The following is a 17,411-nucleotide window of genomic DNA, read 5'->3' as shown; positions in this document are numbered from 1 at the left end:
ATTGTAAATGTGCATAAATAAATAGATGTGCCCCTAAAACAGATTCTTGTTTCTTTTTTTAATTGGATATTTTTTATTTGCATTTCAAATGTTAACCCCTTTCTCAGTTTCCTGTTCATAAACCCCCATCCCCTCTGCCCTTCTTCTATGAGGGTATTCACACACCTACCCACCTACCCCTTCCTGCCTCCCGGCCCTGACATTCTCCTACACTGGGGGGTCCAGCCTTGGCAGGGCTAAGGGATTCTCCTCTCATTGGTGCCCAACAAGGCCATCTTCTGCTACATATACAGCTGGAGCCATGGGTCTGTTCATGTGTACTCTTTGGATGGTGGTTTAGTCCCTGGGAGCTCTGGTTGGTTGGTATTGTTGTTCTTATGGGGTTGCAAACCCCTTCAGCTCCTTCAATCCTTTCTCTGACTCTTCCTATGGGGATCCATAGGGCATCTACCTCTGTATCATGCTCTGGCAGAGCCTCTCAGGAGACAGCTATATCAGGCTTCTATCAGTCTGCACTTCTTGGCATCAGCAATATTGTCTGGGTTTGGTAGCTATATGTATATGGGCTGGATCCCCAGTTGGGGATGGACTTTCCTTCAGTCTCTGCCCCAAACTTTGTCTCCATATCCCCTCCTGTAAATACTTTTGTTCCCCCTTCTAAGAAGGACTGAAGCTTCCACACTTTGGTTATCCTTCTTCTTGAGCTTCATATGATCTGTGGATTGTATCTTGGGTAATCCAAGCTTTTGGGCTAATATCCACTTATCAGTGAGTGCATATTATATGTGTTTTTTGTGATTGGGTTACCTCACTCAGGATGATATTTTCTAGTTCCATCCATTTGCCTATGAATTTCATGAAGTCATTGTTTTTAATAGCTGAGTAAACCTCCAGATGGATTTCCAGAGTGATTGTACCAGCTTGCAATCCCACCAACAATGGAGGAGTGTTCCTCTTTCTCCACATCCTCTCCAGCATCTGCTGTCACCTGAGTTTTCTATCTTAGCCATTCTGACTGGTGTGAGGTAGGGTTGTTTTGATTTGCATTTGCCTTATGACTAAGTTTGTTGAACATTTCTTTAGTACTTCTTAGCCATTCGATATTCCTCAGTTGAGAATTCTTTGTTTAGCTCTGTACCCCATTTTTTAATAGGATTATTTGATTCTCTAGAGAATCACTTCTTCAGTTCTTTGTATGTATTGGATGTTACCCTCTTGAGACACATGTCTTTAAAAAAGGTAATTTTCTGTAACCTGCAATAGATTTTCAAATCAGTATCCTGCATTGGTATTCAGGAGAGAATAGCTTGATAAATGAGTGTTTTGAGAACATCATTTATTTTTATTTTTCTTTACTCCTCCTGATTCTCAGCTCTCCAAGAAGTATGGTGTCCATGTGTGTGGAGAAGGTGGGGAGTATGAGACGTTCACATTGGACTGCCCTCTGTTCAAGAAGAAGATCGTTGTGTAAGATGCCATTTCACCATCGCCCCTTTTCCTAAATACATGGGATAGAAGCCACCAGCACTTAGCTTGAGGCAGCTTTGGCTGTAAGAAATAGAACGTGTCCTCTAAGTTCACAAACACTCAATTTGTTTAATCCCAAGGAAGTTGTGTGAATACGTAAATCAATACCTGACAAGACGAGGCCTTCATAGAAGGCTGTAAACTTTTTAGACATTGCACTTTCGTTTACTTGCTGATTACGGCCTGCAGTAAAACTAGTGCCTACACACTGACACTTTTATCCTTTCATGAAGTGTGAATTGCCTGTATTATTTATCTCTCATTACAGCTGCATTTGATAAACTGCCACATCAGTAGCCTGTGGGTTCCATTAACTCTGTCCTCTTTTTCCTCTTTCTTGGCTTTAACATGTTAGAATGATGGCACTAGACGTTTCTCTTCAGTTGTTGGGGTTATTTTTACATATAAACTTGATTTTGAAGGTGACGTGGTTTATGATGAGTACTATGGCACCTCCACCAGGAATTGAAGAATTAGTATAATGAAGGCCAGGACCTTTGTCTGCTTCATCACTTTATTAACTGTCTCTGTCGTGCTGCACATCCTGTCTGACAGAGGAAGATTTCTTCCATTTGTTGCTCTTGGGTTTGCTTTTTCTCCTTAGCTCAAGCTTCTTGGAAAAGATTGTTAAAATTATACTTGATTGAATGAGCAGCTTTGATCTTTTCAACATTCAGACTTGAATTCTTTGGACAATTAATGAGTAAGGGAATAATCTAGGACCATTAAGATTAAAACGGTTTCATTCCCAACTCCAGCGTTCTTCATTCTTGCTTTCATGTTCTTCAAATATCTTTGGCATTAATAATTAACATACCACTGACTTGTCATTTTTTTATGGAGCACCTAATGTTTCCATCAAATTCTGCAGGTCACTATTGATACCCATTGTTTCTACCTTTATAAGTTTGAAGTGAAAATATATCTTTGTGTTAGCTATGGTACAAGATAGCAAAGTTATTACGTAGAAGTTTATAGATAGAGATTTTTAATGGCTGTGCTAATCACAAAGAATTTTGTAAACAGGAAATGTACTTCCATGAAACACTCTCTCTCTCTCTCTCTCTCCCTCCCTCCCTCCCTCCCTCTCTCTCTCTTCCTTTGTCTCTGTCTTCTCTTCCCCCTTCCCTCCCTCTTTTCCTCCTTTCTTTCCTATCTTTCTGTGTGTGTCTGTGTGTATGTGTGTGTGAGTACATGAGTGCATGTGTGCATACGTGAAAGTTCACATATATAAGAGAGAGGGAAAGAGAGAGAGATGAGAGATGTAAAGAGGTGTAGACATGCATAACACAGCATGCATGTAGATGTCAGAATCACGTGTGGCAGTGGGTTCTCCTTCCACCCGCATGCTATCTCTATAATCTTTCTCCTTCCCATTTTATCTGGCAACATATTTGCATTGATTAATCAATAAAAGTTCATTGTACCTTTTCATCAAAAACTTGGTTCTTTAAAGGATCAATGTTTATAAGTTGTTTTTCTTTTAATGTTATCTTTTTAATGTGAGGGTTCATATTTAGTAGTAAAGATTCATGAATATATATTGAGTTTTTAATCATCATCTATTGGCATTGCATAACTTTCTAATCAGAAAAACTGGATTCAAGTATGTTTTACACTGACCTCGAGAAGTTAAAGACAGAGTCTAGAGAGGTGGCTCCCCTCTGCTGTTCAGAGCTGTACACACAGCTCTTGCAAAGAACCCAAGTTCAGTTCCCAGCAATAACATCTGGCAGCTTAGAGCTGCCTGTAACCCCAGACCTCCACAGGCGTTGTCGTCGTGTGCACACAGACACACAAAATATACACTTTTAAAATAAAATAGAAACATAAAAAGAATTTTAACTTAAAAAATTAGGGTCAAAATAATAGATCTGCAGAGATGGTTCGGCAGTTAAGAGCACTTGCTGCTCTACCAGAGGATCCAGGTTCCATTCCCAGAATCCACATGGTGGCCCAAAACCATGTGTAACTCCAGTTACAGGGGCTCTTACGCCTTTTTCTGGACTCTTACATTTACCAGGCATGCACATGGTACATATGTACAGACTAAACATTCATATACAGAAAATTAATATAAATGAAGTTTTTTTAAAAAAAAAAAAAAAGGAGTTAAAGATTACCTTTGCAATTCTGCCATGGTCAGAAATTCTAAGATTAATATGTGCAATGGAAGTAATTCGTGAGAAATTAGATGAGGAATATCTATCTCTGCATTTTCAGTTGAAATGTAGACCATTATCTCCATCTCAGTAACAAAAATCACTGTTTATATAATTTTACAAATAATCTTAATTATTTATAAGTTCTTTACAGGGCATCTTTATTAAAACCTCAGTTAATTTACGTGTATCCATATGGTGGCCGCAAGCAGTTCATACCATATTACCTGAAGGTACTAATTACCTCTCTTACAGTCTGTGTATTAGCATGGTCGTATGGTGCAGAGTTCAGCCAGAGCCCCTCAGAGGCAGCAGCAGCTTGCTTTTGTGATGGGTGGCTTAGGCAATGCCCAATTCACTGATTCGGTTGCCTCTTCAAAGTAATTTATTTTTTAAAGATTATTATTATACCACCCTCCATTTCCAATTTATGGACACCATTCTCATTAGTGTTGTTATAAAACCCTCTCTCTGTGTGTGTGTCTCTCTCTCTGTCTCTGCCTCCCCCACTACCTACACACACACACAGACACACACGCGCGCGCTGAAGACCAAGGGTGACTGAACACCTGCAGTCTCCAAATCATTCAGTTTGATGGAAACTGAGTATGAGCTGTGTGTCCCTTTCCATAGGAAAAGCAACAGTGTTTCTCAGCATTGAAGGATTGCAGGTCTCTTCTCAGCAGGAGGAGTGAGAAGGTTCAGGGATGTTTATGCTAAGTATCCTAAACTGTGTGTGTTGCAGGGACACTTCTGAGGCAGTCATCCATTCAGCCGATGCATTTGCACCTGTGGCTTATCTGCGGCTCTCAGGGCTGCACTTGGAAGAGAAGGTCAGTAAATCTCAGATTGCAGTGATTTCAAGGCAAGTGAGAGGTATATATTAGTTCTGTTATATGATACTCTTAACACAGTGGTTCTCAACCTGTGGACCATAACATCCCCTCCCCCAGAGGACACAGGAAAAATGTCTTGCATATCAGATATTTACAGTACAATTCACTCAAAATTGCAGTTATGGAGTAGCAAGAAAATAACTATATGAGAAGCTGAAGGGGTTTGCAACCCCATAAGCACAACCATACCAACCAACCAGAGATCCCAGGGTCTAAACCACCACCCAAAGAGTACACATGGACTGACCCATGGCTCCAGCTGCATATGTAGCAGAGGATGGCCTTGTTGGGCATCAATGGGAGGAGAAGCCCTTGGAGAATGCCAAGGCTGGATGTCCCAGTGTAGGGGAATGTCAGGGCAGGGGGTGGGAAGGGATGTGTGGGAAGGTGGGTGGGTGAACCCCTTCATAGAAGGGGGAGAGGGAATGGGATGGGGATTCATGGACAGGAAACTGAGAAAGGGGATAACATTTGAAATGTAAATAAAAAATATCCAATAATTTAAAAAATAATTTTATGGTTGAGGTCACTACAACAGTAGGCAATAGAGCAGGAAAAGAAATAAATTTGCTTAGTTAATAACTAATACCTTTACAAATGCTTTTAGTACTAAGAATGTTCTGTAACACAAGACATTTCTAAAGAGATTGAAGGTTAGTTTTAAAAATGATAAATACTAAGAAAACATGACAGTATAAAAACCAGTAGTAAGCCATCTAGTGTGGTAATTTGGTTGTAATACATAAGCATTTGTATTACATAACACTTAATAGTTAATTGAATTTTTATTGTACAGGGATGGGGGAAGAGAGGAAAAATTTTCTGAAACAATAAAGGAAGCTGTAAGTGAGAAAAGGTGAAACATTAGACGAAGTGCAATGAAATCAAACAGGAGTTTTAAGGGAAGTACAGAGCAGGTGATCAGGACGGAGCAGATGCCTGTCAGTCTGTCTTTGGAGGTAGGTGAAGATCAGTGTTAGATCTTTGTATGAAAGACCCAGAGAAGTTACCCTCTGCTTTCAAGTGAAGTTCTGTGAAGAAGAGTCATGATAGGAAACAGAAATAATTGGAAAAGGTCTTATGTCCTGTTTTCTTCCCCACTTCCTGAGGCACTTTTGCAGCTGCATGTGTGTTACATGGAATCACGGTGACATTTTCAGAGTATGCAGCATCTCTAAAAATAGAATGAAAACTGGTCCCCACACCTCAGGGTAAGTCAGTAAGAGAGAGCAATGACTAGGCCCAGCAAGATGACAATTACAAGAGAAAACATTGCCATCAAACCCTGAGAAACATAATACACAAACACGCACAAATAAATAATTATTATGCATGCCACTTCCCACAAAGTTAATGATGAATAAGATGAAAACCAATATAATATTAGACTAGACTAAAGGTAAACATTTATAACCTTTTATCAAAAATTAGTAACATCACAGAATGGCATTATTCCATTAAACACCTTCTGAATTCACTAGGAGGAAACCTTCCCTCTTCTCCTTTTGGTTCCATGAGCACAGGTAAGAACCTAGTACACTAATCTCCTACTTATGCATTCCTCCATTTGAAATTTAGCTTCACCCAGTAGCTCCCTGGGGTTCTCTGGTACTTCCTTGGACTTCGCAGGCCATTAGCCCACTGTAGATAACTATTGTTTCTTTATGATTTGATTTACTGACATTAACAAATATGTCATATTTGCCTTTTTTTTTGTAGGTGTCTTCAGTACCTGGGGATGATGAAACAACTAGTTATATACACAATTCTTAATATTTATACTGCATTTTAAAAATTATTATGACCTACTTTTCTTTTTACAATTTTTAATTCTTAAAAAATATTGGAAACATTGAATAATTGGGAGAATTTCAGTGAACTCTTCTCTGATTTTGCCATTTCTTCAACTTGCTTTCTTCTACAAACATAATTTATTTTTTATTCCTATTAGATTATTATTATATCACCCATCACTTTCCTCAGAACCCTACTATATACCCCTCCTTGCTCCTTTTCAAATTTATGGACACCATTTTCATTACTGTTGTTATAAAACCCTCTCACTGTGTCTCACTCTCTGTCTCTGCACTCTCCTCCTCCCACGCCTTACACACACACACACACACACACACACACACACACACACACACACACACTTTCCTAAATACATAAATACAACCTGTCCAGACTGTATAGCATTGCCTATATTGTGTTGTCAGGGTTGGCCATTTGCTGTTGGATAACCAAGTGGTATGCTCTTCCCCCATGGGTTTTCCCATCCACTTTAGCATGTCCGTCAGTGCCCTCACTGTTTAGCTCATGTTTAGGGAGCCATGATAAGCCTTCACGGGTGCAGTTTCTGAGGCTCCTGGGAGAAGCAAACTCCCTGGTCCTCTGGCTCTCACAGTCCTCTCTCCCCTTTACTCTCATGTTGGGAACTAGTCTCTTGGCCTTTGTGTGGCGGGCCCCTGTATTTCCTTTGATTCCTCTCCAGCCCTCTTCATTTAGCATTTCCTTGTCATACTTTTTTCTCCCCTCTTTTTCCCACCCCATGTCCTGAAAAGAGGTATCAGAAAATGAAGACCCTGATCTTTGTACTTAGCTCATTGTAATCACGTGTCATTGTAATCACGTGTCACTGCAGTAATTTCTCTTTTCTATTTTTTTATATAATCATTCAAAATGTTATTCATCATTGGATAATTAGAAAGATTATCATAAGTGGCTGGTTATTTTATGATTGATTTTAAAGAAATTTTAAGTATCACTTATGAATACCTAATATATATTTTTTTAAAAACTATTTTTCTAGAATAATTTTATGTTCACTGCAAAACTGAATGGAAAAGCACAAAGTGCCCATGCTTATTTTTTGTGCCACTGGAACACCATCTGCCTCATATCGGCATACTATACCAGAGAGGTATTTTGTAACTGATAAACCCTCGTTGCTAGATCCTTATCAAAGGTGCATCTTTAACCAGAAATGGTGGTTGCCCCTGTAATTCCAGAACTTGAGAAGTTGAAGCAGGAGCTGTGCTGTGAGATGTGGCCTGGATCACCTTGTCTCAAAAACAAACAAAAACATCATAGTTTGTACAAAGTCTCACAATTGTGGTTTTACATTCCATGGGATTTAACAAATGTTCAAAACCGTAGATGCATCGTTATCCCCCTATAACACAATAGTTCTGCTGTCTTAATAATCCTGTGTGCTCCACCTATTCATCCTTCTGTCTGCTCCAGCCCCTCCCTGGCAACCACTGATCTCTCTGCTCTCTAGTTTTGCAACTTTGAGGATATCATGTGGTAGCAATCCTTAACTTATTAGTACGTGTTTTGATTCCCTTGTTTCTCATTATGGTTGTTTCTACTTTTTGTCGAGTATGAATAAAGCTGCTATCAATATTCATGTATAAGTTTTATGAGAATATCAGTTCATTTGTATAAAACCGAAGAGCATAAATACCTGATCAGCAATATTCTAGGTTTATCTCCATTGCTATGATATACATTCTGATAAAGAAACAAAACAACCTGGTGGAGGAAGGGTTATGTGGCCTACAAGTCTCGATTAGCGTCTGTCATTAAGGGCAAATGGCTGGAAGTCATTGCAGCCACGGTACTGAGCAATGACCTCCTTTATGTTTCACTTCCATGTATCTCTTACATATCTCATAGTCCTATCAATCTCTCTTTTAAAGTTGTGCCTTCCCAAACTCATTCGTTTTCCACTTATAGCAGTGGTTCTCAACCTTCCTAATACTGCAGCTTTGAATACAGTTCCTCATGTCATGGTGACCTCCAACCATAGAATCATTTTTGTTGCTACCTTATAACTATAATTTTGCTACTGTTTGTAATAATAATGTAAATATGTTTTCTGATGAACTAAGGCATACCTTGTGAAAGAATCATTAGACCCCCCCAGAAAAAAGAGTCAAGACACACAAGTTGAGAACCACTGCTTTATAGTGTTCAGATTCCTGCGCAAAATCCCACAATAGTTGTACAATGTTTTCTACACTAATAAGATCATATCTATAACTGGACACCACATGTCATAATGCTCAGAGGTCTTTCATTACTCTTGGTCTCAGGGCTCCGTATAAACATTCTTACTTAGAACAAATTGATGCTCCCTTGTGTTGCCACAACTTTCTGCCTTCCTTGATCTTTTTAAACTGTTTACACCCCACCCATAGCCAGTATTGAATTTTGATAGTCACATTTAACCACACAAGTTAAATTGCCCCAAACCTTTCTTCACTTTCTGTGGCAACTTTATTCAGTTACTTAAGCATTTGTCATTTCTGCTGCTCTGCAGATTTTTTGTAAATCAATCCTTTTTCATTTTCTTCTCATTTGAGTCATCTATAAGATCTAAGAATACCAGATAAAATCTTGAAAATATCTTTTAATGAACTATCATTTTTCAAACCCCATTTTTTCTTCATTAAGAGTTTCCATTGAATATTACAAACAGATGTTTACATCACTTTCTTCTGTTATTATTGGACAAAAGTATGTAAGAAAACTAGTGTGCAAAATACAAAATATAGAGATTAGTAGTGCACATTATAAATAAATCATTTAGACACTCACTCAACTTATCAAATGATAACTTTTAATAATTTACTTAAATTTTACATTGTTATATAATAAGTTATTGATTTAAATATTAAAGTGATGCCAATTAGATATGAAGTCCCAAACAATATAACTGAATAATAGAAAGACCTGGGTTAAAATTTGGGAAATCAATATTTAAGTTTCTTTAGGTTCCAGTCTTTATTGCTTATGGCAAATTTGATACTAAAATGTATCATATATCATACAATGACAAGCTCGAGAAAATGAAAAGTACAAAGATTTACATAAGTCACCTAAAAGATCAGATCAAAATGCCTAAAATTTAACCAAAGAATCAGGCTTTTTCTTGTAACTATTCAAATACCCATCTCACCCATTCCTCTTTGTGGAAAACAGGATTCAAATTAATTTTTTGGGAAAAAATTGTACATTAAGCAAACAAACAAACAAACAAAGATTGGGAACTGGAGAGGTGGTGTAGCAGTTAAGAGCACTCATCTTCCACACAGCCTGGGTTCAGTTCCAAGCACTCACATGACAGCTCACCACCACCATAACTTCAATTCCAGAGAGTCTGACACCCTCTTCTGACCTCCACTAGCACCATATATACATCTGGTATACAGACATGCATTCAAAGAAAATACTCATACACTTAAATGGCTAGAATTTTCAGTGGTCACAGAAATTTCATCTCAATTTCATTACTTACCCCTAATACCAGTTCATCCTTAATTTTGCTTTCTTTGAAAATAGCCTTATAGTACTAATATATATTTGTGGCACAATGCTTACCTTTGTCTTTTGCTGAAAAGTTCTCGTGGACATGATTTTTCCAACAACTTGTAACTTTTAAAACCATCACCATTCTCAGCCCAATTTTGTTTGTTTGTTTTATTTTATTGTTTGGCATTAGATCAACTATATCATCAAATATCTAAAAAGTAACATTAAACTGCCTCTGTTCTAATTTTTCTTGACATATATCTATCACTATAATGCTTTGCAAAATTATTATGTTTATATGACAATTGTAGTGAATATGGTCAAGATAATTCTAGGTTAGCATTTTGTTAAAGTTTCTGCCTGGTAATAATGTTGCCCATTGCTCATTACAGTGGAAGATACTGCTAGGTTTGCTAATCTGAACTAACATGGCTTTGGTATACTGATGTTTGAAGATGAAGAGTAACATTTAAATTAGGGACCTATTTTTTTAATAGCAATTGGAGTAGAGTTTTCAGTGCATATATGAATGAAAATCATACCCCAAGTATACCATTGCCAGATTTACATTGGATTTTTTAGGAAGAGAGAAAGAAGTTGAACTCTTTAAATTTCCATAATTTTAACTCATTTAAAAGCCTTACTTTAAATTAAAAATAATTACAAAACTTACCTGGGAATAAAGTAGTATAGTATATTCTACTTCTTAATACACACTTAGTAATATTCTATAAGAGCCCTTTAGACTTTAACCAGAACTCAAGTGAAAAAGTACCCACTAGAGTTGAAGTCTCACTGACTCTGAAGTAGCATCTAAGAAGACACTTATGGGGAGAAAATGTCACATATAAAAGATGATGGACATCTGGGGACAGCAGGCCTCTTGCATATGTCATACAATGGAATTCCTTTTGCCACTCATAAAAACCAGTATACTATCAAAGATCCTTTTCACACCAGGACACTTTCTCTCAGTGTCACTTCAGACTAAATAGTAAGGTATCAAATGAGCAAGGTACTTAGAGTCCTTAAAATCGGACCAAATGAACCAACTTGCTTGTTGAAGTAGATCACTCAGGCATTGCAGTCACCTAGGCTTGGAGTCTTCATACATTTTGTCCCTAATCAGTGAGGAAGCATAAAATACCAGAGTTAGAAAGTCTAGGCAGCTAATGAACATTTCTTATGCCCTGGATATATGGAAGGTTTACCAACCAGGGAAGGGAAATTTAAAAAAAAAAAGGGGGTGGGGGGTTGTCCTTCACTGCTGTTCTTCCCTTTTCTCTTTTTTTCTTTACTCTGGCTATGAGGTTACATATTGTTATTTTAAAGAAATTGGGTTCTTATTGATTCTTTTTCAAGTATCAATTCTATGTCTTCTCATCAGTTAGAAGCAGGATACTACTTAAACCATTCTTATGTATATACTGAATTCCTAGACAATCCCAGCTATTTTTATAAGTTGGAAATACAATATAGAATTAAACAGCCAAAAGTTATTGCCTTTGGGACCTTGGATTCTGTGAAGTAAACCAAGCAAATAATTCAAGTATATGAGGTGACAGTAGAGAATTTACCCTTAGGAAGAGACTGGGATACAATCAGGTTGGCTTGAGATTCTCATATCTCAAAGCGATGAATACAGTGATTACAGACAAAATGGGTGTGATGATCATTAGAGGAAGTGAATATGACCTGAGGAGCCTAAGCTGGTTATGGTACCAGATTTAAACCAAAGTGAGAAAAATAAAATACCAGTCTTCACATGAGGTCACTCAGGTTCCCCATCAAAAGGCCTCTTGTGACCTCACACGCTTGTAATCCCAGCCCTGGGAAAGTATGACAGGCAGATCCTCTGCACTCACTGCCATCTAGCCTACTATATTTGACCAGTTCCAAGCTGCTGTTTCAAAATGCAAGGTAAAAAACACCCAAAAAATGACACCCAAGATTGTCCTCTGACTCCACATGCACATATATGCAGAGGCACATACACACATTGTAGACTACGTTCACAGAGTTTCAGGATATAAAAGCAACACATGGAAATCTACATTTCTGTGTACCAACAATGCATAATCTAAAATGAAAAGCAATAGAGCAATCTGATTTCCAGAACCATTCAAAAGAATAGAACATATTTAGATTAATATGACCAAGGCTTGTCACTGTAAAACCTTGTGGGGGAAAAAAAAGAGGGAACATCTATAGATGTGGCAGTTTGAATAAAAATGGTCTCCTTAAGCCCATATGGAGTGGCACTATTAGGAGGTGTGGCCTTGTTTGAGGAAATGAATCACTGGGTCCTGGCTTTGAGGCCTCAGAAGCTCAAGCCAGGCCTAATTATGTCTCAGTCTCTTCCTATTGTCTGCAGATCCAGAAGTAGAGCTCAGCACAGTGTCTGCATTCATGCCACCATGCTTCCCACCATGATAATAACGCACTAAATTTCTGAAACTGTAAGGAATCCCCAATTAAATATTTTCTTTTCTAAGAGTTGCTAGGATCATGGTGCCTCTTCAAAGCAATAAAAATCCTAAGGCAATAGACCCAGTATCTATTCAGCAGTTCCTGGAAACTTCTGAAAATGGACCATATCCTATCCTAGGACATCCATATCATAGATCACAAGACAAACTTTAACAAATGCCGACGAATTAAAATAGTTCCATGCACCCTGTCTGACCATTTTGCAATAAAACTTAAATTCATTTGCAAGCAAATCTATAGTGAGTTCACCAATTCATGAAACTACACAGCTCATTACTAGATGATAAATGAATGGGTCAAAGAAGAAATAAAGAAAGAGAAAGCTTCCTGAAACAGAACACAATGCCTGGGACATATTAAAAAACATATATTAGAGGGAGTTTATAGCCCTAAGTGACCACACTTAAAAGGGAAATGAAAATCAGCACAAGAGTAAACAACTTAAATGAAACTCAGGAACTTGGAAAAACCAGACCAAATTAACCCCAGATCCAATAGGCAGAAATTTTAAATGAGAAATTTCAAAGCAAGAATTAATTAAATAAGAATAAAGAAAACATGCCCTCACGGAGAGCTGAAACCCAGCCCTGAGGAGCGACTTCAGGCCCAAGACCAGAGGTAAGACCAACTTTTCTGCTCCAAGTGACCTGCCTGATAGATTCAGGACGCACAAAGGCAAAATTCCTAGGGACCAGACACATGATTTCTAGCTGGTGCCGAAACCTCGCTGATCCCGGCCCACAGCTCCCTGCTCCCAAACCCCGTGGGAGAGAAAGCTCCTCGCCCATACGTGTCGGCAATCCTGAGACTGCAGGGCAGGAGAGACTGTCACTTCTGCCCACCTTTGCCCACATCCCTGGCCCAAGAGGAAACCTTATAGGGCCTCTGGGAACAGGAAGATGGGGCACTCAAGCTACAGAAGCCCTGCAGTCCAGACTGTGCCCAGATCTGAACGGACCTAGTCAAACGGCTCCCTGCACACAAATCACGTGGGAGGGAGAGCTAAACCTTCAGGGGAGCAGACACACCTGGGAAACCAAAGGAGACTACTCTCTGCCCACATTTCTGACTCTAGAGGAAAACACCTAGCGCCCATCAGGACCCCCTGCGCACAGGGACCCAGAAGTAGGGGCAGGCCCTTCTGATTGCTGCCCTTACGGAGAGCTGAAACCTAGCCCGGAGGAGTGACTTCAGGCCAGAGACCAGAGGTAAGACCAACTTTTCTGCTCTAAGTGACTTGCATAGTGGAGTCAGGACACACACCCATAGGAAGAAATGAAAGCCAGTGAACCAGAACGACTACACCCCTGAAAGCAGAACACTCTGTTCCTATAACTGGCTGAAAAAAAAAAAAAAAACCACACACACACACACACAAAACAAAACAGGAAAACAGGTCTACAGCACTCCTGACACACAGGCCTATAGGATGGTCAAGCCACTGTCAGAAATATCAGAACAAGGTAACACCAGAGACAACCTGATGGCGAGAGGCAAGCACAGGAACCCAAGCAACAGAAACCAAGACTACATGGCATCATTGGAGCCCAGTTCTCCCACCAAAGGAAACATTGAATATCCAAACACACATGAAAAGCAAGATCTAGATTTAAAATCACATTTGATCATGATGATGGAAGACTTCAAGAAAGACATAAAGAACTCCCTTAGAGAGATGCAGGAAAACACAAATAAACAAGCAGAAGCCCTTAGAGAGGAAACACAAAAATCCCTGAAAGAATTACAGGAAAGCACAATCAAACAGGTTAAAAAACTGAAAATGGAAATAGAAAAAATAAAGAAAGCACAAAGGGAGACAACCCTGGATATAGAAAACCAAAGGAAGAGACAAGGAGCCGGAGATACAAGCATCACCAACAGCATACAAGAGATAGAAGAGAGAATCTCAGGAGCAGAAGATTCCATAGAAATCATCAACACACCTGTCAAAGGTAATGTAAAACGGAAAAAGCTAATGATCCAAAACACACAGGAAATCCAGGACACAATGAGAAGATCAAACCTAAGGGTAATAGGTATAGAAGAGAGTGAAGACTCCCAAATCAAAGGACCACTAAATATCTTCAACAAAGTCATAGAAGAAAACTTCCCTAACCTAAAGATAGAGATGCCCATAAATATACAAGAAGCCTACAGAACTCGAAAGACATTGGACCAGAAAAGAAACTCCAACTGTTACATAATAGTCAAAACACGAAATGCACAAAATAAAGAAAGAATATTAAAAGCAGTAAGGGGAAAAGGTCAAGTAACATATAAAGGCAGACCTATCAGAAGTACACCAGACTTCTCACCAGAGGCTATGAAAGCCAGAACATCCTGGACAGATATCATACAGACTCTAAGAGAACACAAATGCCAGCCCAGATTACTGTATCCAGCAAAACTCTCAACTAACATAGATGGAGAAACCAAGATATTCCATGACAAAACCAAATTTACGCAGTATCTTTCTACAAATCCAGCACTACAAAGTATAATGAATGGTAAAGCCCAACACAAGGAGGAAAGCTATGCCCTAGAAAAAGCAAGAAACTAATCGTTTTGCAACAAAACAAAGAGAAGACAAGCACACAAACATAATCTCACCTCCAAATACAAAGATAAAAGGAAGCAACAACCACTATTGCTTAATATCTCTCAACATCAATGGACTCAATTCCCCAATAAAAAGACAAAGATTAACAAACTGGGTATGTAATGAGGACCCAGCATTTGCTGCTTACAGGAAACACAACTCAGAGTCAAAGAGACACTACCTCAGAGTAAAAGGCTGGAAAACAACTTTCCAAGCAAATGGTCTGAAGAAGCAAGCTGGAGTAGCCATTCTTATATTGATTAAAATCAATTTTCAACCAAAAGTCATCAAAAAAGATAAGGAAGGACACTTCAGATTCATCAAAGGAAAAATATACCAAGATGAACTCTCAATCCTAATTATCTATGCTCCAAATACAAGGGCACCTACAAACATAAAAGAAACTTTATTAAAGCTCAAAGCACACATTGTATCTCATACAATAATAGTAGGAAATTTCAACACCCCACTCTCATCAATGGACAGATCATGGAAACAGAAATTAAACAGAGACATAGACAGACTAAGAGAAGTCATGAACCAAACGGACTTAACATTTATAGAACATTCTACCCTAAAACGACACCCTTCATAATAGTCCCAAATAATATAAAATACCTCAGTGTGACTTTAACCAAGCAAGTGAAAGGTCTGTATGGTAAGAACTTCAAGCCTCAGAAGAAAGAAATTAAAGAATATCTTAGAAGATGGAAAGATCTCCCATGCTCAAGGATTGGCAGTATTAATATAGTAAAAATGGCCATTTTGCCAAAAGCAATCTACAGATTCAATGCAATCCCCATCAAAATTCTAATCCAATTCTTCAGAGAGTTAGAAAGAGCACTTTGCAAATTCATCTGGAATAACAAAAAACCCAGGATAGCTAAAACTATCCTCAGTAATAAAAAGACTTCCGGGGGAATCACTATCCCTGAACTCGAACAGTATTACAGAGGAATAGTGATAAAAGCTGTGTGGTATTGGTACAGAAACAGGCAAATAGACCAGTGGAATAGAATTGAAGACCCAGAAATGAACACACACACTTATGGTCACTTGATTTTTGACAAAGGAGCCAAAACCATCCAATGGTAAAAAGATATTTTCAGCAAATAGAGCTGGTTCACCTGGAGGTCAGCATGTAGAAGAATGTGAATCGATCCATTCTTATCACCCTGTACAAAGCTTAAGTCCAAGTAGATCAAGAACCTCCACATCAAACCAGATACACTCAAACTAATAGAAGAAAAGTGGGGAAGAATCTCAAACACATGGGCACTGGAGAAAATTTCCTGAACAAAAACCAATGGCTTATGCTCTGAGATCAAGAATCGACAAATGGGATTTCATAAAATTACAAAACTTCTGTAAGGCAAAGGACACTGTAGTTAGAAAAAAACGGCAACCAATAGATTGGGAAAAGATCTTTACCAATCCTACAATTGATAGAGGGCTTATATCCCACATATACAAAAAACTCACGAAGTTAGACTGCAGGGAAACAAATAACCCTATTAAAAAATGGGGTTCAGAGCTAAACAAAGAATTCACAGCTGGGGAATGCCGAATGGCTGAGAAGCACCTCAAGAAATGTTCAACATCTTTAGTAATAAGGAAAATGCAAATCAAAACAACCCTGAGATTCCACCTCACACCAGTCAGAATGGCTAAGATCAAAAACTCAGGTGACAGCAGATGCTGGTGAGGATGTGGAGAAAGAGGAACACTCCTCCATTGTTGGTGGGATTGCAGACTGGTAAAACCATTCTGGAAATCAGTCTGCAGGTTCCTCAGAAAATTGAACATTGAAGTACCTGAAGACCCAGCTATACCTCTCTTGGGCATATACCCAAAAGATGCCCCAACACACAACAAAGAGACATGCGCCACTATGTTCATAGCAGCCTTATTTATAATAGCCAGAAGCCGGAAAGAACCCAGATGCCCTTCAACAGAGGAATGGATACAGAAAATGTACATCTACACAATGGAATACTACTCAGCTATCAAAAACAATGACTTTATGAAATTCATAGGCAAATGGGTGGAACTGGAAAATATCAATCTGTGTGAGATAACCCAATCACAGATAACACACATGGTATGTTATCCACTCATTGATAAGTGGATATTAGCCCAAATGCTTGAATTACCCTAGATGCACAGAACACATGAAACTCAAGAAGGATGACCAAAATGTGAATGCTTCACTCCTTTAAAATGAACAAGAATACCCTTAGGAGAGGATAGGGAGGCAAAGTTTAGAATAGAGGCAGAAGGAACACCCATTCAGAGCCTGCCCCACCTGTGGCCCATTCATATACAACCACCAAACTAGATAAAATGGATGAAGCAAAGAAGTGCAGGCTGACAGGAACCAGATGTAGATCTCTCCTAAGAAACACAGCCAGAATACGG

The 17,411-nt window shown here is 38.7% G+C and overlaps 1 protein-coding gene across 7 annotated transcripts in view; it reads left to right on the top strand.

The window, feature by feature from the left end:
• Dph6 (diphthamine biosynthesis 6) overlaps positions 1 to 8,004 on the top strand; it is a 130,233-nt gene extending 122,229 nt beyond the window's left edge. The window contains exons 7-9 of one of the 7 annotated variants that reach the window (XR_010064662.1): positions 1,373 to 1,467; positions 4,435 to 5,796; positions 6,305 to 6,459. Coding sequence is in view for 5 of the 7 variants with exons in the window: in XM_063284159.1 (XP_063140229.1) it covers positions 1,373 to 1,467; positions 4,435 to 4,522; positions 6,305 to 6,358 (237 nt within the window). In the remaining 2 variants the exon portion in view is untranslated. Of the gene's footprint in view, positions 1 to 878; positions 1,284 to 1,372; positions 1,468 to 4,434 lie in introns of those variants that run through there. The other 6 variants (XR_010064661.1, XM_063284157.1, XM_039105456.2 and 3 more) reach the window with 6 other exon arrangements.
• Positions 8,005 to 17,411: the final 9,407 nt, after the last annotated feature.

Source organism: Rattus norvegicus, chromosome 3, assembly GCF_036323735.1.
Source record: "Rattus norvegicus strain BN/NHsdMcwi chromosome 3, GRCr8, whole genome shotgun sequence".
Lineage (NCBI taxonomy): Eukaryota > Metazoa > Chordata > Mammalia > Rodentia > Muridae > Rattus > Rattus norvegicus.
This window is presented reverse-complemented; position numbering and strand designations above follow the sequence as displayed.